This window comes from Aspergillus brunneoviolaceus, assembly GCF_003184695.1.
Source record: "Aspergillus brunneoviolaceus CBS 621.78 unplaced genomic scaffold BO95scaffold_48, whole genome shotgun sequence".
NCBI lineage: Eukaryota > Fungi > Ascomycota > Eurotiomycetes > Eurotiales > Aspergillaceae > Aspergillus > Aspergillus brunneoviolaceus.
Window position 1 is genome coordinate 202,809 of NW_020290778.1, and position 27,933 is coordinate 230,741.

At 51.5% G+C, this 27,933-nt stretch overlaps 8 protein-coding genes across 8 annotated transcripts, besides 2 other annotated features; 6 read left to right on the forward strand and 2 right to left on the reverse strand.

Annotated features, from left to right (window-relative positions):
- Nucleotides 1-365: 365 nt before the first annotated feature.
- Nucleotides 366-1,975, forward strand: BO95DRAFT_444611 (SUR7/PalI family protein; the record flags this gene model as incomplete). Its single annotated transcript, XM_025586920.1, has 3 exons — nt 366-505; nt 562-1,017; nt 1,075-1,975. Coding segments are annotated over 3 exons (1,004 nt in total), but the record flags the coding sequence as incomplete, so codon positions are not given.
- Nucleotides 1,976-2,993: 1,018 nt separating this feature from the next.
- Nucleotides 2,994-5,900, forward strand: BO95DRAFT_500120 (ankyrin repeat domain-containing protein; the record flags this gene model as incomplete). The annotated part of the gene is made up of 4 exons (XM_025590966.1): nt 2,994-3,334; nt 3,401-4,899; nt 4,969-5,525; nt 5,574-5,900. The coding sequence occupies 4 exons, from the start codon at nt 2,994-2,996 to the stop codon at nt 5,898-5,900; spliced, it is 2,724 nt and encodes a 907-aa protein (XP_025440560.1).
- A 326-nt stretch (nt 5,901-6,226) lies between these two features.
- Nucleotides 6,227-6,348: a sequence feature (Protein overlapping with rRNA (BO95DRAFT_483565, RAH44040.1) was converted to a misc_feature.).
- Nucleotides 6,349-6,542: 194 nt separating this feature from the next.
- Nucleotides 6,543-6,891: a sequence feature (Protein overlapping with rRNA (BO95DRAFT_483565, RAH44040.1) was converted to a misc_feature.).
- Nucleotides 6,892-7,299: 408 nt separating this feature from the next.
- Nucleotides 7,300-7,919, forward strand: BO95DRAFT_444613 (F-box protein). Its single transcript, XM_025586921.1, has one exon. It carries the CDS (start codon nt 7,316-7,318, stop codon nt 7,748-7,750), a length of 435 nt encoding a protein of 144 aa, XP_025440563.1. The 5' UTR covers nt 7,300-7,315; the 3' UTR covers nt 7,751-7,919.
- On the forward strand, nt 7,300-8,855 carry BO95DRAFT_417452 (uncharacterized protein; the record flags this gene model as incomplete). The annotated part of the gene is made up of 2 exons (XM_025584414.1): nt 7,300-8,027; nt 8,092-8,855. The coding sequence occupies exons 1-2, from the start codon at nt 7,754-7,756 to the stop codon at nt 8,853-8,855; spliced, it is 1,038 nt and encodes a 345-aa protein (XP_025440562.1). The 5' UTR covers nt 7,300-7,753.
- A 1,059-nt stretch (nt 8,856-9,914) lies between these two features.
- Nucleotides 9,915-10,542, forward strand: BO95DRAFT_190740 (uncharacterized protein). Its single transcript, XM_025580945.1, has one exon. The coding sequence runs from the start codon at nt 10,090-10,092 to the stop codon at nt 10,420-10,422; it is 333 nt and encodes a 110-aa protein (XP_025440564.1). The 5' UTR covers nt 9,915-10,089; the 3' UTR covers nt 10,423-10,542.
- Nucleotides 10,543-10,663: 121 nt separating this feature from the next.
- On the reverse strand, nt 10,664-12,231 carry BO95DRAFT_367164 (uncharacterized protein; the record flags this gene model as incomplete). The annotated part of the gene is made up of 2 exons (XM_025582776.1): nt 10,664-11,178; nt 11,502-12,231. 2 exons carry the CDS (start codon nt 12,229-12,231, stop codon nt 10,664-10,666), a joined length of 1,245 nt encoding a protein of 414 aa, XP_025440565.1.
- A 573-nt stretch (nt 12,232-12,804) lies between these two features.
- BO95DRAFT_515914 (uncharacterized protein) lies at nt 12,805-19,031 on the reverse strand. Its single transcript, XM_025591780.1, has 5 exons — nt 18,805-19,031; nt 18,306-18,746; nt 18,094-18,217; nt 17,867-18,022; nt 12,805-17,791 (listed from the first exon to the last, which is right to left on the reverse strand). The coding sequence occupies exons 1-5, from the start codon at nt 18,955-18,957 to the stop codon at nt 13,065-13,067; spliced, it is 5,601 nt and encodes a 1,866-aa protein (XP_025440566.1). The 5' UTR covers nt 18,958-19,031; the 3' UTR covers nt 12,805-13,064.
- A 442-nt stretch (nt 19,032-19,473) lies between these two features.
- On the forward strand, nt 19,474-27,720 carry BO95DRAFT_515915 (1-phosphatidylinositol-3-phosphate 5-kinase FAB1). The gene is made up of 2 exons (XM_025591781.1): nt 19,474-27,169; nt 27,225-27,720. The coding sequence occupies exons 1-2, from the start codon at nt 19,878-19,880 to the stop codon at nt 27,340-27,342; spliced, it is 7,410 nt and encodes a 2,469-aa protein (XP_025440567.1). The 5' UTR covers nt 19,474-19,877; the 3' UTR covers nt 27,343-27,720.
- Nucleotides 27,721-27,933: the final 213 nt, after the last annotated feature.

Sequence of the window (27,933 nt, forward strand, 5' to 3'; positions counted from 1 at the left end):
GTCCCGTGTTGCGGTGGAAACATTGCATTATCGAAATAGAAACAAGCGTGGCGTAGTTGGTGCGGCACATCTCGTGATTGGTCCGCTGATCGACATGGCTGTAAATTTGCTCCCAACCATCCGCATTATTTGCTTGCTGCTGACTGCGCCTCTCTCTCTCTCACAACTCTACATCATCCCGGCGATCCTTCGGCTCACCCGTTTATTTACTTGTTTAAAGCCCAGCCTCTGTCCGCTGACTCCAGCCTCTTCTCACTCTCTTCCTCTCTTCAACTTTCCTGCCAACTCTGTCCACTCTCAACCTTCCCGGGACAAGTGTTTTTCAAATACCAAAAACAGCATCACACTTTCAAAAATCATCGGCACCATGGGTAAAGGCGGTCGCATTGTCTGTATCTTCACCCCATATGTCCTCACCATCGCCTCCTTAATATGTATTATCATGGTGGGGCTGGGCTGTACCAAATCCAGCTCCAGCACCTTGGATAATCTCTACTTCTTCAGAGTATGTATACCATGCGCCTGCATGCATTCACATGTGCCAGACTAACCTCGATCCAGATCAACCTCCAAAACATCACAAACGGAACCTCTTCGACGACCGCAAAAATCACGTCGGCCATCAGCGATCTCGCCGGTGTCTCGGATGGCGACCTATCGGCCGCATTGGAGGAGATCGAGGAGCAGTACAACATCCAGGACTTCTACACCGTCGGTCTGTGGGGTTACTGCTCGGGCAACATCACCAACGGCAACGACTACAAGACGACCAACTGCTCGAAGCCCGAAGCTGAATTCTGGTTCAACCCGTTGGAGGTGTGGAACTTGGAAGAGTCCGGTCTTGAGAACGCGCTCTCCAGCAGCGTGAAGAAGGAACTGAAGGTCTACAAGAGCGTCTCCAAGTGGATGTTCATCGCCTACATCATCGCATTCATCGCCACCATCGTCGAACTGGTCGTGGGTGTCTTCGCCATCTGCAGTCGCTGGGGAAGCTGCGTGACCACTCTCGTCTCAGCTGTATGTTCTGACGCATTCCTCCCATTCCGTTCCCTCCAGTAATTAACCCGCCTGCAGGTCGCATTCCTCTTCACGACAGCCGCCTCCGTGACGTCAACCGCCTTGTTCGCCGTCCTCAAGGGCGTCTTCAAGGCCGAGCTGGAATCCTATGGCGTCAAGGGCCAGATGGGCAAGAACATGTATGTCGCCACCTGGCTCGCCGTCGCCTTCTCGCTGGGCGCCTCCTTGTTCTGGCTCCTGAGCACCTGCTGCTGCTCCGGCCGCTCCCCCTACAACCACCGCAACACCGCCCGCGCCGTCACCGCCGAGAAGGCCCCCTACACCTACGAGCCCCTCGGCCCCTACGGCCAGCCCCAGCAGCCCGCCTACACCAATACCGCCTACCCGCCCCCTCCTCCCCCGGGCCACGTTCCCATGCAGCAGAACGGTCGCACCAACGCGTACGAGCCGTTCCGTCACGTCTAAGCTGCGTCGCAAAGCTCTATCTTCCATTCATCAAATGATATCTGGGAAAACGGCGTTTCGGTTGGAAGAACCCGGAGATAATGACCTCTTAAAATCATGATGACATACCAACAAGCCTCTTATTCAACTGTTGATTGGGGCTCATGTTGGTCTAATGACGTTAATGCAAGCTGCATCTGCAACCGAGAGTTGATTCGCTTTAGACTTCTTATCTCCTCACATTCATTTTGATTTGTACATTGCTTCAATTGCTTTTATCTTGTGATACCTGCTGCTCCGCGGCATTGTTTTTGTACCTATAGATGGGAAATTTAAAACTTATCTTATCTCATGGGTTGTTTAGTAGTGTCTCGTGAAAGTTGGTATACGCATATCTCTGGCTTTCTGGGTCTGTTGTCGTTGAACGCTAGGAGCTAATTTTCAGTTTGCTGCAGTGATCATCTAGACCTTCACCCTTTAGTCTGGATCAATCTTAGCAACGAAAATATGAAAGGCTATTTCACTTAGAGATCTGAATTATACTTCTCATGAATTTGATAAATCTGAGAAAGTCATCAGTCCCTAAGCGTCACGAAGATCTCAATGAAGGATTCACTCTCACGAGTCACTTCCTTCCCATTGTGCAACCATACTGGTTTGTGGGAGGGGGGTGTTGCGGGCAGAGCCGATTCAGGAAGGCGCGCACTTCGAGTCGGACTATAAACCCCCCTCCTCTCCCTTGCACCCGACTTCTGCAGATCCGATTCAATCCCGGTGCTCATCCGCCATCACATGGGCCAGCATCTTGCGTTTTTGAATGGATGTGAGTCTCTATCCATGTTGGAACCTCCTCCTATTTCGCCCCCCTCACCGTGACTCTGCCCATACCAACCGATTCAACTCTTCAGAGTCCGGTCATCACTTCCTACTGCGTACGTCATCCGGCAATGCCATCAGCTCCACTCATTCATACAAACTTTACACATCGCTTCAAACTGTTGAAATACTTGAAGAGGTTCTGATTACCAGCTGCAGCGATGACTGTCGTTGAATCAATCCGTTCCTGCGCCGATACTGATGCGAGACGAAACGGATAGGATGTGCTCATCCACAACGCCGGCGTCACCGCCGTGGACTCCCTTCTCGACACCTCTCTCGACGAAGCATATGTCGGTCGAGTATAGCCCTTCTCCGCGAGTAGAATGAATGGGACAAAGTTGGTAGGATCGTTGTTTTCGATCACGGCATAGACTGTTCGTCCGTGTTTCCCAGGCGGGCCAATGCCACATCAGAGTGAGCATTTTCAGATACCGTCGAACTGAAGGTCGGCTTTGGCGAGTGATTCTGTTGCGCATTTCTTCTGTCAAGCAGACAATCAGCCATCTCTTTCGGCGCGAAACATCGTCGGTAGCATTTGTCGCCAGCTGCTTGATTCGTTGATTGAGGGCAGCAGCCACGAAGATCTGCTCTCGATTGAGCACGATTGTGAAGGTTTGGACACGAATGAAACCATACAATTCCTCCTCTCGAGAATGGTCAAGGAGCGGATGTACTATATTGTCCTCGACGGGATAGACGAGTGTGAGACGGCTCAGATTCGAGAAATGGCAAGGGCTTTGGAAATGCTCTCCCAAGGAAAGGTCGGGACGTTGAAGATTATTTGTACGGGTCGTCCGGGCCTTGAGGTGGATTTGTTCAAGAGGGGCCGGCCACAGCATCGCGTTGTGATTGATCAGGGGAAGCTCAACGTCGATATGGAACGATACATCGCTGCAACCCTATATGATTGCTTGGAGGATGGGGAGCTTGTCCTCCAAGATGAGGATATCATCACAACGATCGCGGATGCTTTACTGGAGGGCTCCCAAGGAATGTAAGTATAATATCCAAGGACCAGCCAAGGTGTTGAAGTTGAAAGCTCTAATCGGATCTCACTTAGGTTTCTTTGGGCAGGTCTATGTATCAGAGATCTGTGTGAAAAGAACTGCGATGAAGACATACTTGATGCGTTGAAGCACCTCCCGCGTGGTTTGGCTGAGCTTTTTGACTCAAAGATTCGTCGAATCCAGCAGGGAAAGGACTCTCACCATGCAATGGACTTGCTCCAATACTGCGGTGTCGTGAAGCGCCCACTGACTATTGAAGAATACCGAGAAGCTTTAAGCATTTCCCTCGGCGACAAGTCTCTGAACACAAAGCGGCTACCCAATGATATGAATCGAATTGTCCGTGGATGTTTCGGTTTGACATTCATTGATGACGAAGAGCAGACAGTTCATTACACTCATCATAGTGTTAAGGAACATCTGTGCCGCACTAAGAACAAAGACTCCGCAAAGTTCGATGCTGAAAGCGTTAATAAACACTTTGGCTCTCTGTGCATGACGTATCTAAATTTCACCAATTTCGGTCGTCAATTAGAGAAGGCTGGGAAAAGACTCGTCGATCCTCTCTTCCTGGGCGCATCTTCGATCTATCCTGACAGCTCCCATAAGAATAGAATGTTATGGAAGCTGCAATCGTCCAGGAAGAGGCAATTGCCACGCATCAATGTTCGCAAGATCGAGAGAAATGCGCGAGGGTCGCTTGGAGGCCCTGAGTATCATGGCTTCTCTTCCACATATCCGATGCAGATTGGCGCCTTTCTTTTTTATGTCAGAGATCATTTGCTTCTTCATTTGGATGGCTTTGAACCAGATGATGAGGAAATGTGGACTCTCTTCTGCAGATGCGTTGAAGATAGGTCCCTACCTTTCAGCCGACCTTGGGACCTGGTAGACCAAAGTAGCCCAAGGGGCGACTATGGGCATCCAGCAACTGAGAGGTTTGTCAAGGATCTCTCTGCCTTTTTCAGTTGTGGTGAGCAGGAGTTGGTGTGGGCGCTGAAGCACAAACATCATGCCTTGTTACTCTATTTGACGAGGACGGGAGACCGCACGGTTTCCCAAGGGGAACTTCTTTCGCTCCCAGCATTGAATGATAAAGCCAGTTATCAATGGCTTGAAATTCTAATCGATGTCCCAACTTTCACAAAAGCCTGGGGCGGAGTTTTGTTTAGCGTGGCCTTGGATGAGGGACTCCCCGAGGCGGAGAAGCTTCAGGTTTCTCTCGCCTTGCTTCGCAAAATGCACCACGTCGATGCACTGGAAACCAGATTCGCTCTTGGAGTAGCTTTGCGATACGCGCTTTGGGCCAACCGAATGTTGGGGTTTCTGTTGTCGGTTGACAAAGCATTCTACACAGATTCTACAGTCGTGAACGACACCCTGCATGGTAACAAAGCCAATGCTTATTTCAACGGCCTCAGCTACGAACAGAGACAGCCTCTGCTTATTATATCAATTCTGGACGAATCATTTTGGGTAGTATCAGATGGGACGCAGTCCAGGGCTAAAGCCAGAGACAAATTGCAAACGGTGAAGAACCTCGTGGCTTCTGGTGCGGACGTCCACCTGAAAGACGCGAGCGGCGAGACAGCTCTCCATAAAGCTGCAAGAGTGGAATGAGAAAAACCGGACTTGATCGAATACCTCATCAATGCCGGATCGGAAGTCAACCTGGCAAATAAGGAGGGTGAAACGGCCCTTCACATTGCTGCATTTACAGACGAAGAAAAGATTTTAGGGCTTCTTGCCTCTCCTTATGCAACAGCCAAAGACCTCGATACCGCTCTTCGTGAAGCTGCTGTATCGCGAGATTTCTCTAGGAGAGAATATGCCAGAAAGCGAGGCGTCTCTAGGAACAGGTTATTTCTCGGCTCCAAATCGTTTTCCGGCAAATTTGAATGGAGTCTAAATGAAGAAGAAAGAGATAAACTCAATATCATGAAGCATCTTATCAGCGCCGGTGCTGATATCACCTTGACAAATCGTCGAGGTGAAACAGCTCTTCATATAGTCATTTCGAGGCACTCAGATGCCAGCGGACTAGACGATATTGCGATTCTCGCGAATCAAATCACTAATTCAAGAGGGATACCTTCTCAATCAAACTTGGGTGAGCACCTCGCACGTCTTGCAGAGTTTGGGCAATGGTCTGCTGTCGAATTATTGATCAAGAGCGGGGTCGATGCCAACATTCAGGGACCCTTCGGGAAAATAGCCCTCCACTAGGCTAGTGAGCGAAACCAAAAGGATATAGTAGTGCTCTTGACTGAATATGGAAGTGACCCTAATACACTTGATGGGTTCGGCCAAACCGCATTGCATTGTGCTGCGGAAAAAGGATTTGCGGAGATAACAGCATATCTGCTGAAGGTAACGGATGCTTCTATTGTCGATACCAAGTCAAGAACAGCTCTGCGATGCGCGAGAGATAATGGCCACGCGTCCACTGTGAAGATGCTCCTGCCGTTTGCTGGTCCACCAGACGAAGGGGTTGATAACAAGGGGAGAAACTTGAAATATTGGAAGAACATGCTAGATTATGCGACTGATTAGTCTTAAGAAGCATCTGTCTGTTATGACCATCAAATGCAATGAACAGTTTGTTGACAGCCATCCTCAAGCTCCAAGCCTATCCTTTATGCTTGGATTGCCTGGCTCGAAAGTTGAACAAAACTTGCTGTCTTCTTATATGTTTTTATGTCACCCAACTGGGTCTGGGGAGATTGTTACACCTTCGAATACTCCGGGGTTCGGCCATCTTCTTAATTGATCATGGAATATTTAGGCACGCCCGCATCAATCCAAGTTTACATCTTCTACTAATCTACCTGACCAAGTCCGACAAGCAAGTAAAGTGCAAAAAAAAAACAAAACCAAAAATGACAAAAACATACAACAGAAGGGATTCGCTGGTGGTCACCCACCCAACTACTAACCTCCCGGCGTGTGGCTTGAGTACGGCTGAGCGGACGGGAAGCCCTATTTTCCACACCCTGTGGTCGTATGTACTTGGACAAGTGGTGGAGCAGTAAATATGCATGTCAAAAAAGGAGGCCATCCTACCGGAGGGGGGAGCTACTCCAGGCTGAGATATACTTGGTGAGACCTCACCCGATCCATATGCTAGTTATGTAATTTGCTCAAATCCCAACATCTACTCTATTCTTCATTGACATACTGATTACTGTTGAATAGTGTACTAAAGTCGGTGGGTCATTTGAGAGCGGATGCTAACATATCGAGTCCTCATGCATTAGAAACGCGTCTGTCGAGTGAGTGGCCCATGCCCGAACCCGCCGAGTCGACAGCAAAACCTCTAGCCATTGTGTATGGTCCGGAAGAGGTGTGCGATGCGAAAATTTACGCGTATTGTTACTCGCCGCTTGAAAAGGAAGAGAAGATCCACTGGACCAACGAGAACTTTGGCGGCGATACCTGGGTCGGAGGAGCCAAGACAGGCACGATCTACTATGCAACCGATGGTGGCTCGAAAGTGGAGCAGTGTATGGGTCGGGAGAACCAACGGACTGAGTGGGAGGTTTGAATTCAGAGCGGTGTCTAGATGGGAGGTGAATTGCTGTGGACCTGGGAGATGCATGAAGCCCCGCTCGAGGAGCATCAACCTCTACTCCCATCATCATTACCTGCCATGATGCACTGACTAGTTACTCCTTGTAGTAGCCGATCAAACTCTTGTGGATATAAAAGTCCTTGTATCCACGATTGGCAGCGAGCAAACCCAACCGATTCATAAGTTAGGCTACCTAGGTACCTAATCAGGTAGTACCAAAGAGCAGGAAGAGCAGGCGCCGTGGGCTTATCCGCTTACCAGATAAATTAGCTCTGATCGGTCACGGGTGACCGAGAAACCTCCATCCCGATGGACCACAAACACGTGCCAGTGTAGAGTCGACTTCCCTTCAACAACTTTTACCTTTTACTTTCAAGATTGGAGGTTCAAATCAACCATGACTGAAATCAGTGCTTTGCCCTCCGAAATCCTCTCTTTGATTCTGACACAATTAGGCTCAGCCTCTTTAGCTTCTTACGCCAGTGTCTGTAGAAAATGGCAGGTGCTGAGTGAGAAGCAGACCTTCTCCCATCTTCTTCTAACTTCTGACCGGTTGAGTGACTTCAAACGGATTATCTCTTCTAGTGCACACCGGTGCTGCTTTATCCGTTATCTGGATCTGTATATTCTGCTTCCTGCCTACGAGATTGCTGCACGGACCCAGTTGGAAAGCCAAATAGATCGCCAGAAAAACAATGAGGCGTTCACCCAGACCATAGTCTCTTTCTGGGATATTCTGAGTACATGGTCTGAAGAGGATGTTGCAGGACTTTCGCTGAATATACGTGCCAGATCTTTCAGCGATTGTGGTGCCGAACCTGATGAAAAATAACGTATGGCTCGTCGGCGATGGGGCCGCAAATTCCCTAAGAAGGACTGGTTAGACTGGAGATTCTATCAATCCTACCTGGAGTTGATAACAAATCCGACTATATTGCCCGAGCTCAGCTGCGTGACGCAATTCATAGTTTTATGCCGTGGTCATCGTAAGATCGCCCCAGCGACAGTCTCCAAGTTGTTATCGCGGCTTCCTGGAGCGCAGATAGTTCATGTAAGCCTCTCAGACAATGAACGAAAAGATCAAAAGCTGCGGGATCAACTCCGGAATGGTACAGTACCTTATTCTGACCTCTATGATTTACTTAGGCTGAAATCAAAAACTCGCGTTGTTAGAATTTGCCCTCACCGTATCGAACTGGCCAAGCACTATTAAACACTTTTGTTTAGAATATCCGGGACTTCCTCCAGCAGATGGACATTTCCCCCCTTTTCGGCGGTCGGAGCCTTGGGCTGACCCGCTCAGCCTTGCTCTCAACCATCTGACGCAGCAGCTGGTGACCGTCGAGATTGACAAGATTATGATCGGCCCTGAATTCTTCTGGCCGCCGCTGCACCCTTATTCAGCACCGCCCCGATGGCCACGGCTCACCTCATTGAAACTCGTCTACCAAGCGGTGACGCCATCAGGACAGTGGCTGTTCGAGAAGGACCCCCGCTGTCAACCGTATAGTTTGTCTCAGTGGGAAGATGTCTACGAGGGAACAAGGGAGGACCTCCGAACTCCGGCTCCCCAAGACCGGTACCCCGACGCATTTCGGAGTAAGCCGGCGGATCTCCTCAACGACCTTCATCGAGCAGCCGGCCAAGCGGCCCAGCATATGCCTGCTCTAAAGACTATGTTTCTGCAGGCCATCCCCCAGCTATATCCCCCTGGGATGGCCCATCTCCATTTCGAGGCGGCCACGGAGAGTCATCCGGCGCCTGCCCACGACACCGGCCATTGGTTCCGATACGATCGAGGTCGCTCCACGGCTACGTGGGTCAGCAGTGGGAAGTTCTCTCTGTTGGCGGACACGGTGATTACTTGGAGACAAGTCGGTGCGTTACATGGGCATGCGGATTTCAATCACGAGGTAGGTTTTATTCCCCTCGACTGATTTTCGGCCTTTTTAGCTTCGGCAATAGTGTGGTGCTTTCATGATTCAGGGTAACTAACTCATTGCCCGTGCTTTGCAGAACATTAGTCTCCTTGGCTGCCATTGCGACTGGACGTTTGACAACCTGGTGCGGGCAGGTCGTCTGGAGCAAGAGCCGGGATATGTGAAGTGGCCCATGCCCTGAAGTATGGTTGGCTGGTCTTGTTACTCATGTGTCTTCTCGAGTATTGAACATACTATCCTTCACTGAGCATATTCCATGCATTCCGGTTTGGAATTCTCGGTGACAGGCTTCCTTGATAGCCTGTCATGTGACTGTCACTGTTGCCTCAGGCATCAATAGCACTACATATTTATTTAACTCAGAGCGCAGGCCCGCAGGGCCTTCTTCTTCTCTTATATTAAGTTCAGATACTACAGCTACTATTAGGATTAAACATATACTAAATATATCTTATCTTACCGGCAGTATTGAGTTCCTGGGGTACTACTAGGATGTTAAGCAGAGCCCACCAGAGCGCTTTAGCGCTAGCTCTAGTACGAAGCGTGTGAGGCCTCAGGCACCATCTGCTGCCTGAAGCCGAGCTCTATACTAGGGCCTTGGTCCCATAGCAATTATAGTAGTGATGCAGCAACTATAACAGTAGATCATACTAGGATAACAGGGTAGACCCGACCGACTGCGGGCGGTGACCCTTGATCTTGACCCGGAGGACCAGGACCGGAGCGGAGTATCTTCGAGCCGGATGCTTCAACAAAACGGAATCACGTGGTATAGGATAATTGGTTGGAATAAGTGTAGGTTCAAGAAGAACAATTTACAGAGAACTTGCAAAGTCTTGCCTCTCCTCAGCTGTTACGACTGGACCACTTCTTTTCTCTGATGATGGTATGGAGAAGGGACCCATCCGGCATACCTTGTTAATAGTCTCCGTTTCTCCCATTCTCGATCTGATTGATTTCAGTTAAGAGTTAAGGTTACGAGACCTATAAAATTCTGCTAAGGAATAATATTTTCGTCCCAACTGTACATGACTTAATGCTTACAGCTTAGGTCTATGAGCTGAATTTGGAGAGTCCGGGGTAGGAATGGCAGTCGTGCAAGGCACTGTACGAGTCATCAAGCGCGAAGCACGTAACAGCTAGGCGACCGCCGATGATTACCTAATCTCGACTCCCTCTGCCCGTCCTCCAATTGCCTAGCTAAACTCATTGGCTTCAGGGCCCCTGGAGAATGGCTCGTTTCAGAGGCTCGAGTGCGCACAAGCCCAGCCCAGAACCCCCTCCCCTCAGAGTGTGGGTCAAAGTGCATGTCGCATATAGAAGGTGCGGCAGCTGTGAGCAGGCTCAGTACAGAGGATTTCCCTGGAAGCATGATATAGTGTGCTTACAGAGTATTTTTTGCTCTGTTCTCTGCCTCGATGCAACCGAGAGATGTCTCAGCACTCAGGCTTATTGGGTTGGTGTAGGGCGGACAACTTCATCGGCGGTCGACATTTCCGGCGATAAGATGTTCTCGGATGGCTGTGGCCGAAGTACAAATAACCTCCACGAGGAGAGCATCTAGAATGGGAGCAAGCAGACACGCTAAACCGCAAGGGGCAGTAAGACTTCAGCATGGCCGGCCCCTTAGTGCGGCAATGAAAATCCCTTACCTAGTAGCATGATTGGCGGGAACTGCAGGGAGCAGCCAGTAAGTTCCCCATAACGTTGGCCTTGACTTCATCAACCTCAGTGCTTCGGACGTCCCTTCGATACTCTGGCAGGATAGAAACGAGAGATGGGATTCTGCGATTGTAACCAAAGCACTAGATAGAGCTGCGCCTACCCTTGGGGCCAAGTTCCTGGCTAGGCCTTGACTCGCGACCAGGCAGAGACGGCGCCGACATGTTCAACTCATGCTTTAATTTCGCAACCTTTTTCTCCACGGATATCTCCGCTTCGATTCCCTGGTCCTCGATCTTATGCAAATACTGCTGCGCTTGCTCTTTCATTTCGTCCAGATGCCGTTGGGCTTGTTCTTCCATTTCCTTCATGCAGTCGTTGGCGGTAATGCGGACCTCGGTGTTGCCGTCCTCGACCTGGTCACGGAACTCAATTTCGTGAAGGTGGCATTCATCCAGGAACTGATCCCGGCACTCGCTTACAGCGCTATCGATGATCGCGTCGAGGATGTGTGGTTCGATGAAACACTTGATCTTTTCCTCGACAATGCGTTCGAGGCGGCGTTCCATGGATTCCATCCGGGCAGAAGGAAATTTCTCGGAGTCAGACAGCAGATGATCCTCGGGATCTCCAGGTGTAGCCTGTAGGCATCGACTTGCTAATCGAACCAATAGTTTGCGGATCAGGTCGGCGGAAGCACCACTGAGCATATGTTCAAGACGTGCAAGTGTGTCACGCTCTGTACGGCTTGGAGAGGAACGGCGTGAGAACTCGGTGGGACGAATTGAGGCCGGTGACGGAGGGAGAGTACTGGGCGTATTGACTTCGGTGGGACAGCAGGGCGGTTCCGGGGAGGTAAAGAGTGGTCTCTTTCGTCTGTCATCCTCGGATGACGGTATTAAAGAGTGGTCTATATACGTATGATCAACAACGCTGTTGTACAAGGTTTAAAGTACAAAGGACTACTAGATGATAGGATACCTCGGGCCCGTTTCCCGCCTACATGCGCTGACTTGGGTTCCTCATTATATGGGGGTGGATCCACTTGCTTGACCTGCTCGGGCGCAGGCTCCTCATAATCTGGCGGTCGCTCAAGCGACACATTCAGGTCCTTCCAGACTCTCTCGACCAGACCTTGGCGAGAGTCATCAAAAGATACTGCTTTAAGGCTTCTTGTCTGAAAGCCACGGACGAAAGTCTTCAAGATCCCGAGTTCACCACCCACGAATTGTCGCGCGGCAAAGTGGATACGTAGAGAAGCGAATTCACAAATCCTTGCAAAGGCAGCGAAATTCCAGTCCCCATGAGTCGCAAGGGGTAGAGACGACATCTCAGATGAGCAAAGAACCGTCCCCTCCGCGGGTGCCCGATTAAGTTCCAGTGTCAGTGTTGAGACGTCTCGAATGTTTTTCACTCTTGTCGGAAGCTTCGAAGCAAAATAGTCGGAACAAAGTGTTTCGTCGCTTGCTGAGATTAGGCTACATGTCTTGACTGACTCGGGAGGGATTCTCAATATCAGCGTATCTTCTTCACCGCTCGGACGATTCGATAGATTTGCCCTGATACTGAGAGAAATGCATCCTTGGTTAGTGATTTTATCATAGGCAAGACGAAAACCAGCAACAGAGGGATTCTCGCGAGTGGATGAAGAGACCAAAACGGCCTTCACGCGTGTGGCCCACGGCGAATTTGTCGATGCTGAATCGGCCATGGTGCTGTCGTTGCAAGATAAATCAGATTGGAGACGAAAACCCTCGAAGAATCGAGTTTACCCTTTCCCACCCAGGCTTTGAAAAGCAAGTGAGCAGCCCTGACTCATAGTACGTGCATGAAATCAACAACGAGAATAAGAGGCATAAAGGGAGTAAAAGCGTCTTGCGGCCTGGTCACGAGAACGTGCCCAATCTGAAGTCAATAAATGAAACCAGAGAGTCCTATGAAACCACAGGAATGGCAGGCCTGGCGGCGAGAACAGCAAGCAGCAGATACTTCCTTTATGTGGGGTGGATGTTGCCAAGTGAGAGGATGAAGGTGAGATGGGGAGAAGAGGAAAGATGGAGAAGCGCCCGGTGGAGCTGGCGACGGAACTTACGGAAGCGGATATACAGCTGTTCCGGCGCAGAGTGGGTCTTCCCGCTTACATCATTATGAATGCCTTGCGCACGGACCTTCCGCACCGCATCAAAATCCGGAATTGGAATCCGGCAAGCGGCCAGACCATGATCGATCATGGCCTTGCTTATGGAGTAGTACATAGTAGTATCCACGGCCCAAGTACAATTTGGGTATCATTATGCGATGCGCACCAGCAGCATTTCAATAGAATACAAAATGTGGTAGTCATAAACCTGGATCCTTATCCGAACTTAAACCGCTCGCAACTCTCTCATCGAATCGGAGGATAATCATCTAGTTCATGTCGCCCGCTTTTTATCAGCAGAATAACAAATAAGTCCCACGTAAAGATGTACACCGAAAGGGAAAGAAGAGTAAGAGATAGACCCCGAATAGAAAAGTAGAAGATAAGCCCCTGAAAATGAAAAGTTATCGATAGCCCGGTCGTTGAATCACCCCTTTCGCATCGACAGGAAGGTAGGCCCCGCCGCGGCGGTCACGTTCGCTCAGAATCGCCTGGTCGGCTCGAACCCACTGCTTGAAAGGGGTGTTGGGGTCGTCCGACCAGACCGGTGCTGTCGGACGGAGATGGCGGAGGGACAGGAACCAATTCTCGTTGATCTCATCATCAGTGTCACTCTCCGCCTCGGATACGATCTCGGGCTGCGCTGGCGGTCGAGTAGTAGGCGGCGGGGACGGCGGTTCGTCGCCTAGTTCAATGCTGGCGGTCTCGTGGTGTTCCCCAATGTCCATGGAATCATCGTTTTCTTCGTCCTCCTCGGACTCGGACTCGGTCGTCGCGTTGGGATCGGCTGGGCCCGCAGTCTCGATCTCGGAGTGTATTTCTGGAGATACTGGTGCCTGCTCGGTTGAGCTAGCTTTGTCGTCTGTATCGTCGAAGAGCAGCAGCTCTACTTCGCTCTCCATAACAATATCTGAGTGCTCGGCCGGTTCTACTAGAGCGTGTTCGGCCGAGTTGGCTGCGTGCTTCGCCGGGACAAAGGGCAGAATCTCGGTATCGCTCTCCATATCAATGTCTGAGTGCTCTGCTGGATCTGGCAGAGCTAGGTCGGCAGCGCTGGCTTCATCTTCTACAAGAACAGAGTGCACCTGCTCAACATCGCTCTCCACATCAGCATCGGAGAGCTCTTCTGACTTAACTGAACCATTTCCAACGGATCTCACTTCGACCGCAACCATGGGGTAGCGCGGCGCCTCGTCCGCGCTCTCAGTTTCAGCGTCCGAGGGCTCCGGTTGTTCTACCAGAGGTTGCCTGGCAGACACAGCTTCATCCACTGCAAGAGATGAATGCAGATCTTCGTCCGCGCTCTCAGTCTCCGCGTCCGAGGGCTCCAATTGTTCTAACAGAGGTTGCTTGGCAGATACTGTTTCATCTCCTGCAACAACAGTGTCTAGCTCAGCCAAATTTATTGCATCCGCCTCTTGGGCAGGCACATCATTGGTGCCTCCAGCAAAGGGCTGGGCGGGCACTACCCCATCCTCTGCAACAATAGAATGCAGGATTCCTGCTGAGTCCATTGCTCCATTTTCTTGACCAAATGAGTCTTGGATGTCTTGTATGACCAATTGGTCGTGTTCTCCCCGTTCTTCGGAGGCCCGACTTCTGTGATCAACTGTGGGAGTGTCTTGATTAATCGGCGCATCTTGTTCTTCCGACTCGGAGTTATTTAGCTCCCCTGCTGCACTATATGGCAAGTGCTGCCCCGTCGACTCATCATGCTCTTCTGGTTCGGGAGACCTAGCCTGGTCCTCTGCAAGAATGGCCTGTGACTGTTCTGCTAAGTCCAATGGCGCAGTTCCATGGCCATCAGGATCTAGCGTGGTTAGAATCGACGACTGTTGACTTTCTACTGTCATATCGACATCTTGGCTTTCTTGGTCAGGTGTGCCGTGGGATTGAGTTTGACTTTGTTCCCCCGCGGCCATAGGTCCTGCTTGGTCCACCGCAGCGACGGGTTGAAGGTGCTCCGCTGAGTCAATATCCTCGGCTTCCTGGCCGACTGTGTCATGTATGTCTTCCACAATCAACTCGTTCTGTTCTTCCAGAGTAACTTCCCTAGCTGCAATCACTGATGACGGGTTTTCTCCTGTGTCCGTTTCTTCTGCCCCTTGATTGACGGCGGCGTGGGCGTCTTCAGCAGGTACCTTGGCATGCGCCTCAAGCACTGAAGGTGCTGCGTTCATTGCACTGATCACTTCCAGGTTTTCTTCTGGGGCCACCGGTTCCGACTCTTGGCCAACCATATTGTCAGCATCTTCCATGATCGATCTATCCGGGCTTTCCGGCTCGCCCATTGAAACATCTTGGTTGCCTTCAAGCTCGTCTACTTGGCTGATCACCACATGCTCGGACACTGTCGTCTCAGCAGCTTGGTCAGCTACAGTCTGACTCTTAGTTTGCGATTCATGCTGAGACTGAACAGCGATGATTAGCCCCGCTGGTGTTGGAGTGACATCGTGATCGGCCATCAAGCTGTCCTCGGCTTGCGAAGCATGCTGCTCAGACTCAACCACAGGGACTGAGTCCGCTGGTGCTGGAGTGGCATCGCGATCGGCCATCAAGCTGTCCTCGGCTTGCAAAGCATGCTGTTGAGGCTGAACAGCGAGGATTTGCTCAGCTAGTATTGGCGTGACGTCGCGATCGGCCATCGATCTGTCCTCGACTTGCGAAACATGCTGCTCGGACTCAACCACAGGGACTGACTCCGCTGGTGTTGGAGTGGCGTCCCGATCGGCCATCAAATTGTCCTCGGCTTGCGAAGCGGGCTGCTCGGATTCAGCCACTGTCATCGGTTCCGCGGGTGTTGGAGTAGCATCGCGATCAGCCATCGAACTTTCCTCGACTTGCGAAGCGTGCTGCTCGGACTCAACCACGGTAGTTGGGTCTGCGGGTGTTGCAGCGGTATCTCGATCATCCATGTAATGCTCCCCAGTGTGCTGTCCGTGCTGCGCAGTCTCAAACGCTGAAACTTGGTTGCCTGGAGTTGGTGTCGCTGCCTCAGATATCTCCCCACTTTCTAGGCCACTAAACTCCAAGATCTCCCCCTTCTCGAAGACGGTAATATCTTCGTGTATGGTGGCATATTCCAGGGCAGACTCGTAAGCGCTAGCGGAGCTTGTAGGTATCACGAGCCGCTCTGCTGACGCAAGGTCAGAAGACGCATCTTCCTCGGGGGGCTTTTTTTCTGTATGGCGTGTCGTATTCCAAGCCCCATCCTGGACGACGGAGTGGGGCTGGCGATGTGGAGTGGGCGACGACATTACAGACGATATATCCATATCAGTGTCGGATAAGGTGGCCTGACTTCCTAGCTCGAAAGAGTGAGCATGCAAATTAGTGAAGCGGTCCACAAGGCTGCCGGTGAACGAGGTTTCTGGCCTGGTTGGCGAAGCATGTGCAGGAGCAGGCTCCTTCCTGGCTGGGTCATACTGTGCTGCTGCAATTGCAATACCCTGCGCTGTCAGGCTTCGCTTCTTGTAAACAGGTCGGGAAAACGTAGATGCAAAATAGTCCTCGTAATCCATGGACTTGGATTCTGACATCTGGTTTTGCTGTATATAGCCAGGAAACTCTTCGAGATGCTTGATAATGAAGTCATCCCATAGAAACGACCGTTGCAGGTGGCCCTTGGCTCGCACAGCCTGAAGCTTAGAGCAAAGCTTGGTGAAGTGATGAAAGTCGCCAGTATAGTTTGGATAATTACGACAGAACTTGCCATAAGTCTGCTGAGCTTCCCAGCTATCAGCGGGATTGCGGGGGCTCTGTGGATGCAATGCGCTGGAAGTTGGTTCATGAGCTGTCTCAGGCGGCTGCGTTCGAGGTCGTTTGGATGGGCCACTTGCCTCGTCTTCGAGAGCAGACGCAGGCCGTTTCGAGACCACTCCCACGGAATGCCTGTTTGACGATCTCTGTGCCCGGAATTCGGAGCTAGCTCCTTTTTGACCACTGGTCTCGAGCGGTAGAGATGAGGGCATTGCGACTTCCATGATCACACTCGCTTCACGCAGTCTTGGGGCACTTGAATCTAGAACCATATCCGCGGTAGAACCGGGCGCTGGGTCCTGCGTTGACAGGTCTTGATTGCTCATCTGTGTCCCTGCAATGTCTACCCGGATTTCCGCGTTGGTGCCCCGCGATTGATCATTTGAAAGGATTTGAGAGGAAGACCCTTTGTCGGTGTTACTCCCAACTGAATTCAGAATTCGTGACTGAGACGAAGATTTGTCTACACTGGGTGACTGGGTACTAAAGGGCTGCATTTCCGGGGCTTTGCTACTCAGTTCGGGCTGAGAATGGCGGAACCGTCCAAAGTTTGTCTCGGGAGTATCAACGACCTGCACCTGATCCTGTGTAGCGGGCGCAGGAAGAGACGGACCTGAGCTGGTTATCTCCCGCTCCGACTGAGTGAAAAACTGCGACTGAGATAATTCAACCCCTAGTGGACAGGGCACAGAGGTATCCATCATGGAGTCATCGCTGTCGCCATCCGAGTCATCTCGTAGACTTTGGGCTCGGACTGGGATGCTTCGCCTAGCAGGATGTATATCTGTTTTGGCCCTGCCAGCAATGCCCCCTGGTTTCTCAGATATCGTGCTTAGAGCACGCTGATCGGAATCTGGAATAGACTCCTCGGTCAGACGATCAGCTTGCACTTTGGGTCTATCTGCCACCGGTACATTGCGCCCTAGCCTGCGCGGGCTCCCCCTTATAGGGCTACTGTCTTCAGGCAGAGCCGGACGTCGACGTATGGTCTGTTCAGGGGAGCTTTCTGACCACTGCGACGTCAAAGGTTCGCCTTCTGAGTCTGAATCGGCTCGAGGGGTAGGGCTGGGAGGACCAAGTGAAGGCCGTTCTAATGGAAGCGCTTCCGGTGTTGCCTTTTCCAGTGACCTTTCGCTAGCGGCCCGGCTTCTTCGCGTCACAATAGTGTTCCACTGAGCAAGTAGACGAGGTGGTACGTGGCCTTGTGGTTTGCTTTCCCCGGGTAGAGGTGGTATCCAGCGGCGCTTATATAACCCTAGTAAATTCTGTTGGTCCTTGGGTATACGAATATCCCGTTCCTCAATCCGCGTCAAGTCCTTCCAGGGGTCTTCAAGGCAAAGTCCCAGTTTCTCCAGCGGCTGCTTCTCCTTGACTACAGCCCTGTGAGATTGTTGGATCATCTGCAGTGGGGGACTAGTTTGTTTCTCTGTGCCTTTTTGAGACAAACCTGCTAGCTGTGGCAGTCGCTCCGCTTCAAATTCACTATTTGGTGGCGCAGAGTTCCTTGATACTCTGGACAGAGATACGCTGTCCTTGGCGAGAGGAGGCTGCGAAGCCAACCGAAGGAACTGATTGCTCGATGGGCGCGGGACGGGTTGCGCGGCTGCACTCGGCACGGTAGAGGGCAAAGGCGCGATGTCTATATTGACCCTGGCAGGCTCTGCAGTATAGTACCTGGCAGATGGTATGTTTGCCATTGCTGCAGGTACCGCAATTCCATGCTGGTGATTCGGAGTCGGAGGGAGGGAAGGTACGCGCCCCAGTTGATCCGATGGAATATTAGTCCCAGCCCGCTGATCTAGCATTGCAAGTAGAGTAGAGACCCTGGCATCTCTGTCCGGGCGAGGCGGATGCTGCATAGCCTGAGCCTGAGGAGCTGGATATACCTGGGACATGAAGCCATTCTGCGAGGCAGGCATCTGGAACGTTTGATGGGTCTGCGAAGAGAAAGAATCATTACGTCGAGGGGCAGGCGCCATAATATGCTGCAGAGATTGCTTGGCGTCTCTGGACGCATCTTGCATCAACTTATAAACCGGATGTTTCCGAAGGGTCTTCCCCTTTGGGGGTGTCTTGACCCTGGCCGAGCCCCATTCTACCTTGAAACGTTGGACATAGAGATGAACCTTCGGGGTTGCCGTGGTATACTCTAAGACCAGCTCAAAATCCTCCAGCTGAACACGGTATCCCCGTACCTCCTCTTTGCTGAACGGATGCTGTGGGTATCTCTTCTGATAGTCCTCCAGCGCCTCTCTGGAAAAGATCGCTTCGATTTGGGCATCCGAGTCGGTTACATTGAGTTTGTTAAAGTGGCGGTCTTCCGTACACTGCCGGAAGAGTTTCTTGTTAGTGCCGCGGAATTTAGGAAGGGGGAGGTGGGCTCACACTGTTCACCAGAACGCTCTTAACGACATGTGTGCGGAAGCGGAGGTTGCTCTGGTCGTTCTCAAAAGGGATTTTAATCGAAGATTTATTCAGATAGGAGCTCAAGAGGCGTTCAATCATCGACGTTATCCATTTCGTCGGGGTATCCATCATGGAGAAGGATACTCGTCTATTGTGCTGCTACAGCAGCGCATAGTAGTCTGGGCGGGGATACAAATCAAAAAAAGAACTGGCATTAGGTGTCTGCATATGGGAATGCTTTAATTATGCAAGCAGCGTAACAGTCACTGATCCGTCCAAATCACTAAGGTCCACAGCAGCAGCCATTAAGCTCATATGAAAATGAAAAGTCGAGAGCAGTACGACAACACCCCCTCTCCTAGAAACCATGCTTTTTTTTCCCTTTCACCTTGATCGCCGTGTAACGCGAGCTTTGCCGATTTGACGCGTCTGACCGCCTTCCATGTGGCGCATACTTATCAGTTGAATCTTACTGTACGTAACTTAAGTTAGTGAGTATGGTACCTTCACCAGCCACAGCCCCTCCCGGTGCCGGTGCCACAAACCACGTCATTGGGCAGCGGCACATGTCATGGGCTTCGTCCCAATCCTTGCGGCTTCTGCTTGTCCCTCCTCTCTGTCTCTCTGTCGCCGAGTCTAGACAATGAATCACCGAATTATCTTCCAACTTTCTCCCGAGTCGCCTTCTCCACCTGTCCCCCCCCCGTTGTCATAGCAAAAGTCAAAACTTTGCCTTTTGTCTGCCTCTTGTCCCTCGACCGAACGCGAAACTGAATTGTCTGACTGTCTGACTGTCCGACCGACCCTCTTCCCGAGAAACCCACTCGTTATAAACATCTCCAGATGATGTGGAGTCGACCTCTTCATGCATGGATCCTTACCGCACAGACTCCGATCACCGAGCAACCCAGCTCCGCCCCAGCAAGATACTTCGAATGTTTGCCACCCCTTACTCCTCATAAACTTGTGAGGTCGATCCGATAAGCTCCCCCCCCCGCGGGAGATACTTTTCTCTGTGCCGCCCGTGTGTGTGTAGACGTGACGGAGCTTGGATGGCGTCCCAACGATCCCAGGGGACGTCGAGTCCATCCGCATCGTCGGTCTTTCTTCCTCTGGGTCGCCGAGGCTCTCGAGCATCTATCTCGACGCAGGCTGAACGCGAAAGCCTAAATGCGACCCTCGATCAAATTCATAGCGCCGCCTACCAGTCCGATACCCTCACCGTCTTCAACGACTTCACTAGTCCACCAGCTCCGACTTCGGTCGTCGACGAGAAGACCTTGTCAGGCGAGCTGCAAGGAGGTTTGAGTGGACTGTATACTAGGTTCCGAACATCAGTGGGTGGGATTGTTGGTGGCGTGGGCAAAACATCGAACAACACCTCGGCCGAAGACTCTGGCCTCAAAAGCCCGCTTCCGTCAGAACGTTCGTTCCCCAGATCGGCCCCGGACTCGGTCGCGGAGTCGCAGCAGTACCATCCGGGTTCAACTCAAGGGTCAAGATTACACTCGCCGGTGCCTGGAAACCTCTCCGCCCAAAATGGCCCACCCCCGTCGGGACTGGCGAAGAGCTCCAAGGTTTCTTCCAAGACAACGAGTATATCCTCAAAAGCTTCCATCTTGCCACAACCGGCCTTGAAATCTCCCGTTCCGCCCTTGCCAAAGACAACAGGCAGTGCATTGGCCATCGACCCTACAGTCACGGAAATTCATGTTAACGCTGTTAAAGAACCACCTCCTCACTCAAGTAATGCATCAGCCAACTTCTCTACCAACAGTTTGCAGACAGTTGACTCCGCTGGTACGGACAAGGAAGAAGGCCCTCACACCGCATCTCTAAGCTCGTCAGGCTGGAGCCAACGTCTGCCGAACTCCCCGCTTATGCAGATCAAGTCGCATTCTAGTACCTACGATGGCCCGGAAATTAGCAGATCTTCCACAGCGGGCAGTCAGCCCCCCGATTATTTCAGAAGGTCGGAGGGACATATAGAAGCCAATTTACCTGGCCCATTGCGTAAGGCTAAGAGGTCGGTTGATCTTGGTCCAGATGGGATATCGTTGCCCCATGAACGATTGAGGTCAAACTCAGCCGCTTCTTTCAAGCCTGAAAGATCAACTGTTGCCTCTGGATCGAGGACAAACAGCGTCAGCCAAGTTCCGAACCACGGCGAAGGATCTCTGGCCGAAGGGAAATTGCCATCGGGCATTAACGTCTCAGTGCCTCTGACTGATGGTAGCTCCCAGTCAAAAGAACCAGCGAAGGCTACTGTCAAACAGAAACCCGGCGACAGGCTCTCTATATCAAGCGCCAGTCGCTTACCCGGCTATGTGGAATCTCAGGCTTCAACAGGAGAGTCTACCTCTGGCACGCCCATACTACCTCCGTTGAATACGGCCGTGGAACGAGTTTCGAGCCAAGATGGGCGAAGCCGGCGATCTCACGGTGGGGGCGACGGCGTCATGTCTCAGCTAAGGAGCAAACTACTTAGCAAGGAGTTTTGGATGCGAGATGAGAATGCAAAGGATTGTTTCCATTGTGGAGAAACATTTTCCACTTTCCGACGCAAACATCATTGTCGGACCTGTGGCCAGATCTTTGATTCGAAATGTACACTTCTCATTCCGGGTGACAGGTTCGGTCAACCTGGTACCATTCGTGTCTGCAAACCCTGTGAGGCTATGATCAATGGCCATGACGATGATTCCTCGGAGTTTTCAGATAGTGAACAAAGCCCCATTGTGATAAATCCTCGGGTTTCTGAGCTTGGTGCAAGTATATACTCACGCATGCCGCCGGATGATGACGACACGTCCTCTATAGTCTCTCAGTCCATCGAGCATGTCATGAAGACTCCTACTATGGCCATTCCAGCAACGAGACGTGCAGGCGAAGGGCACAACCGCCGCTCTGCCGTTCTTGAGATTAGTCCAGACAGGCCACTGACTAGGCCTACATCCTCGAGATCCTTGAAGTCTACCTTGAGCGGAAGACCTCATTCTATGGGCCACAAGCGCCATCACTCGCGTCAGCAATATATTCGCAACTTTAAACCGTTTCATGATGATAGAGCCCCATTCCAACGACGCCATGCAGATGATTCTACCCGCGAACAGCGTCTTCCCGCGTTCCATAAAGATAATATCATTGATCCAGACTTGGCGCAGTATCTTTCTGATGACGCCTCCAGCGCTGATGAACAGCCCAACTTATTGTCTGCAGTCTCCGAAGGATCCTTGTCTAAAAGCGGCGGTGAAAGCGAGAGAACCACCTTTGGCGGGCTACTCGCCGCGATGAAAAAGGGCCGGTCTGCTTTCGGAGACCGAAGCACCACGAATCTGACTTTCTCTTACCGTGACGGTGATGAAGGAAGTCTCAGTAGCTCGAGAGCCGTAAATTTGCCCCGGGCTTCTCGGCGTCGCAATTTGAGCGTTGCGAGTAGTGTTCATCAGCGTCACTCCCCGAGAGCATCCAAAGACAGTGTCTTCAACCCACATGAACCGACAAGTGTCGCTCATGTCTTTTCCATAGGGATTGCTCCAAGTGGGTTCAAAATGACGAGAAGTTCCTCCATGAGGGGAGCAGGCGCGCCGCCGGTTGAATTGAACAAGGCTAGTCTGCACCACGTTCGAAGACTTCTACAACAACTCCTGAAAGATGCTTCGGTGCCGAATGCGTCAAAGTGGGAAACTGCTCTCCTACCGATCCTCTTGAAGGCTGCTGATGAGGTTGTTCCCGATGTGCAGGGTGGCGATGATATGGACATTCGTCACTACATCAAACTCAAGAAGATCTCAGGCGGTAGGCCCGGGGACACCTCATATGTCTCGGGTCTCGTCTTCACCAAGAACCTCGCACTCAAGAGTATGCCTCGAAGCATCCCGCAACCTAAAATCTTGATTATCGCGTTTCCACTTGAGTACGCACGGCATCAACAGCACTTTATGAGCTTGGAGCCCGTGATTCGTCAAGAACGGGAGTTCCTCGAGAATCTTGTTAGTCGCATTGCTGCTCTCCGACCAAACTTGCTCCTTGTTGAGAAGAACGTGTCTGGCCTGGCTCTCGAACTTCTGGACAAAGCCAATATCGCAACCGCGTACAATGTGAAATCGTCGGTCCTCGAAGCTGTTTCTCGCTGTACTCAAACGCGAATCATAACTTCGATGGATAAGCTTGTGACCACACCTGTGACGAGTGACTGTGGCAGCTTCGACGTCAAGACTTATGTGTACAATGGCCGGAAGAAGACATACATGTACCTGTCGGGCTGCCGCAAAGAACTCGGCTGTACGATTGTCCTGCGGGGAGGAGACGGAAATGTCCTTGCCAAGGTCAAGCGGATCACTGAATTCATGGCATATGTTGTTTACAACCTCAAGCTCGAAACATGTCTGATGCGAGACGAATTCGCGCAGATGCCGTCGTTGCCAGATACCGAGCCCGACAAGAGCGAACTTGACCGAGACTCTGGCGAGAAGAAATCCAGCAATTCGTCGCAAGAAGCATTGGTGGCTCCTAGCGAGGCCAGCGAAGTACCAGATGATGTTCCCATGCCGACGTACTACGAAGAGATCATCCACGACCATGAAACAAAGATCTTGTCTGCCTCGCCATTTGTCAAATTTGAGCCTCCTTATTTGCTCGCGAGGGCTCGGGAGATGGAGCGCAGACTGGCCTACCTGAAGCGTCTCCGCGACCAAGATCCCGACTCCGGACTGTCCGCAGATGAAAAGGCCAAGGCGCAAAAGTTTATCCTCATTACTCCCGAAATGGTTCATGAGGCACCGCAAGGAGCTCCGCTAAAGGTCAAGGAGGTTTTGCGCGCAGCTCATGATGCTGAATATGACCGAGCGCTTCATCATTATCAAACACAGAAACGACAGTGGGAGGCTTATGTTGCTGGCAGCGTCGGTCTTTTCGATCCTTATGCGCACCAGAACATCGTCGTTCTGTTCAGCCTTGTCTGCACAACGACATCGATTCCGTGTTCTGGTCCAGATCTTCTCGCCTTGGAATACTACAATGAGCATGGCGGTGACGCAATTTTCGAACCGGATTGTACGCTGGGGCAGTATGTAGAGGATATTTGTCTACATGCCAACGCAGTTTGTACTGCGAACGGCTGCGAGAAGAGGATGTTCGAGCACCACCGTCAGTACGTTCACGGCGAGGCCCAGATAAGCATATTCACCCAGCCATATCCCTCGAAGCTCCGCGGCCTTCAGGACACCATTTTAATGTGGAGCTGCTGCAAGATCTGCGGCAACGAAACCCAGGTCTTTCCCATGTCCGAAAGCACCTGGAAGTATTCCTTCGGGAAATATCTAGAGCTTTCATTCTGGAACAAGAATTTGCATGCCCGAGCGGGCGTTTGCCCTCATGACTTGCAGCGGGATCATCTCCGTTTCTTCGGTTTCAAGGATGTTGCCATCCGCATTCACTACGATACCATTAATTTGCTTGAGATCATTGTTCCTCGGACTCGGGTTACCTGGAAAGTGGACAACGACCTCAAACTCAGGAACGAGATCTATCAAAGAATGGAGCAACGCATCAGTAGATTTATGACCTCGGTAAAGGCCAGGTTGAAGGGCATCAACGTTGAAAGCGTGATTCCAAAATTGGCGGAAGACTGCAAGAAGGAGATTGAGAACCTGAACCGAAAGGCAAATGAGGATAGCGCCATGATTGTCAAACAGCTTCAAGAGAAGTACACCAATTCCCAGTATTGGGAGGTCATACCTCTGAATGAAGTCCTCCGAGCGGTCCAGGAAAAGGTTGTTGAATGGGACACTGCTTTCGCCGAATTCGAGAAGAATTTCTTCCCTTCGGAGAAAGATATCCGACGTTTAGCAACTTTGCAACTCAAGAAAATATTCTTGGATAGGGATGCTACTTCCATCTCCTCCAACGAAGAGCCTCCAACAACTCCAACCGAAACCGAATGCGGACAAAGTCCCGAATCAGAAAAGATCCGTCAAGCACGTCGCATGACCCTTTCCCCCGAGAAGGCTCAGGACGTTCTCGTTTCGGTTGTCGAGGAGCACTCGAACAGAAAGGATGTTGCTCACAGCCAGGGAAGTGACTTAAGCAGAGAGGACATTGACTCCTCGGCTATCTCAACTAGCCCCGTAAGCACACGTTTCTCTCCTCCCCAAGCCGAGCTCGCGGCAGAAAAGGAGGTCCAACATCTCGATCTCGCAACGCCATTGGCTCAGCCTGAACCGTTTGCTTTAATGCCCTCTGTGGCAAGCTCTTTGGAGACGGTGGAAGCCCATCCTCCTATGGTCATCCCCACAGCGCCAGATGCGAAACCGACGGAGACTCCACCTCCCGATGAATCAAACACTCACACAAGGAAGAAGAGCGAAGACGTATCCAAAGTCACTCCTCCGGGCCGTTTGCCGTCGGCAATTCCACGACCGGCCGAAGGTCTCCTTCGGCGTAGTGGGAAGTCAGCATCTCCGCCTTTGTTCCGCTCTCAAACACAACCAGTTCAGCCGCAAAAAGAGCTAGCGTACGACGGTGTTCCTATCAGGGGCATGAAGCTTGGGCTGGGAAAGTTGAGCCCGCTGGATGGTACGCCCAGTCCTCCCTTAGATTCCAAGTTCAAGCCCGGAGACAAGAAATTGTTTGGCTTCAACGCCATGCGGAACGGGAGGATGACACCCGGGCCATCTTTCATTCCACGCTCAATTCCCAATCGGAGAAACTCGCGGGTCTCAAACCTGGCGAGGCATTTTGAGCAACTGAGCCGAGAGTTCGAAAAGGAACGTCAACGTGAAAGAGCCCAGCGTGCCGCTAAAGGAGCGCATTCCCGGGCTTTCCCTCTGGCCTCCTCCAAGCCCATCGTGGAAGTCTATAAGAACGTCAGGGAAGCAGTAGAGGAGCGGGAGCCATCTGGCGAAGGCGACGAGCTCTTGTCGCGCATTCCTCTGGACCAGTCAAGCAGAAACAGTGAAGACATACTCGGGAAGGAATTGGAAGATGGCAGGAAAGACTCCATTTCTCAGGAGCTTCCTGATACCAAGCCAGGCATCGAGGATGGTACTCATGAGGAGCACAACTTGTCAGACGCTGAAGCAGATGCGCACAGTGACGAAGATAGAGGAGCATCAACCGACGATCTGCAGCGGACCGATTCGAATGACGAGATCAAGGGGTCTCCTGAAGATGAACAAATGGACCTCAAGGAGTTCCCGAAACATGAAAGAAGCACTCTTTTGAAAATGCTGACGAACTTCTGGTCCGAGCGCTCTGCCAGTGGATGGACTCCGCTCGACTACCCACTCACCATGTCCGACCATGTCTTCGCTGATTGTGACATTATCGTTCGTGAGGATGAACCAAGTTCACTAATAGCGTTCGCGCTAGACTCGTCCGATTACAAGGAAAAGCTCACGGCCATCCAGCGACGCTTTGAGGAACCAGAGGAGAAGGGCGCAAGCCCAGAACAGGGCATAGAGGCCTTTGAGGAAACCAGGGTGGAACACGCCCTGCTGCGGTCTACCGGCACGCATCTCAAGTATCAATTTCAAGAAGGCCAGGCCAAGATGCTTTGTAAAATCTTTTACGCCGAACAGTTCGACGCGCTCCGGAGAAAGTGCGGTGTCGCGGAGCGGATCGTGGAGTCCCTCTCACGTTGTGCGAAGTGGGACTCGAAAGGAGGCAAGACGAAGTCTTTGTTCCTGAAGACCCTTGATGACCGTTTCATCCTCAAGTCATTGTCGCCCATTGAAACCCAGGCGTTCTTGAAGTTCGCCCCTGCATACTTCCAGATCATGTCTGAGGCTTTATTCCACGAATTGCCCTCCGCAATCGCCAAGATGTTCGGGTTCTACCAGGTGATTATCAAGAATCCTGCCACGGGGACGGAATTCAATTGGTTCTTACTGTTGATGGAGAACCTGTTCTACGACCGAGTCCCTACGCGGATCTTCGACCTCAAGGGCTCGATGAGGAACCGCAAGGTGCAAAGCACCGGAGAACGCAACGAGGTGCTTCTCGACGAGAACATGGTCGACTTCATCTATGAAACGCCGTTGTTTGTCCGTGAGCATTCGAAGAAGCTGCTTAGTCAAAGCGTTTGGAACGATACCCTCTTTTTGGGTCGTCAAAATGTGATGGACTATTCTCTCATGATCGCCATCGACGAGAATCGGTCGGAACTGGTTGTCGGAGTCATCGATTGCATTCGCACCTACACGTGGGACAAGAAGCTGGAATCCTGGATCAAGGATCGTGGCTTTGCCGGTGGTGGCAAAAATCGACCTACTGTCACCAGTCCCAAGGAGTATAAGAGTCGCTTCAGGGAGGCGATGGCCCGCTATGTACTTCAAGCACCAAGGTAGGCCACTGTTCACTGGAATCATGCTTACGGGACGATGCTAACTGCTTAATAGTTGCTGGCACCAATTCCAACAACCCCAGGCCTTCAGATACGCTCCGGTCGAGCACTACCCGAGCCAGGCCAGTCACTCAGTCGTCGACGGTGAGACCGCTGACGAAACGCCACACTGAACCGATCTGCCAGCTTCCTAAGAACGGCAACACTTATCTATTTGCGCATCCCCTTCTATATGAACATTACCACCAGCATGCATACATACATAACGGACACGACGATACGACACGAAGTGATGTATAAAAGAACCGACGTTCCTTCTTCGTTACTTACTGCCTTCTTTCCGCATTGACCTGCTTTTTGATTCAATTTGCTATGATATGTGAGCGACTGAGCATGGAAAACACGAAGCGGCTTTGTTTGCAATTGCATATAAACCGAGCTCGCCCCAAGCGGGCGACTTCACTCGGTCCCTCTCCTTAATGTAATAATGGAATTTGATAGATTAGCCAGCGACCAGCTTGGGCATGATCATGATCATTGAATGAAACACCACTATCTACCATAGGATCAACATAGTATCCTAAATTCACGTACTATACCATGACAAGAAGACTGAAGAGAAGAATACCTTCACCGGTGATTTAGTATTTAGTAGGTAGTTCGCATCAACCCCAACCGGGCCCCGGGCCGGGCCAGCAGCAAAACCTACAGTGAGCGCAACCAAAACTTCCGTTCTCCCGACTTCTCCAACGGTGCGCAGGCGC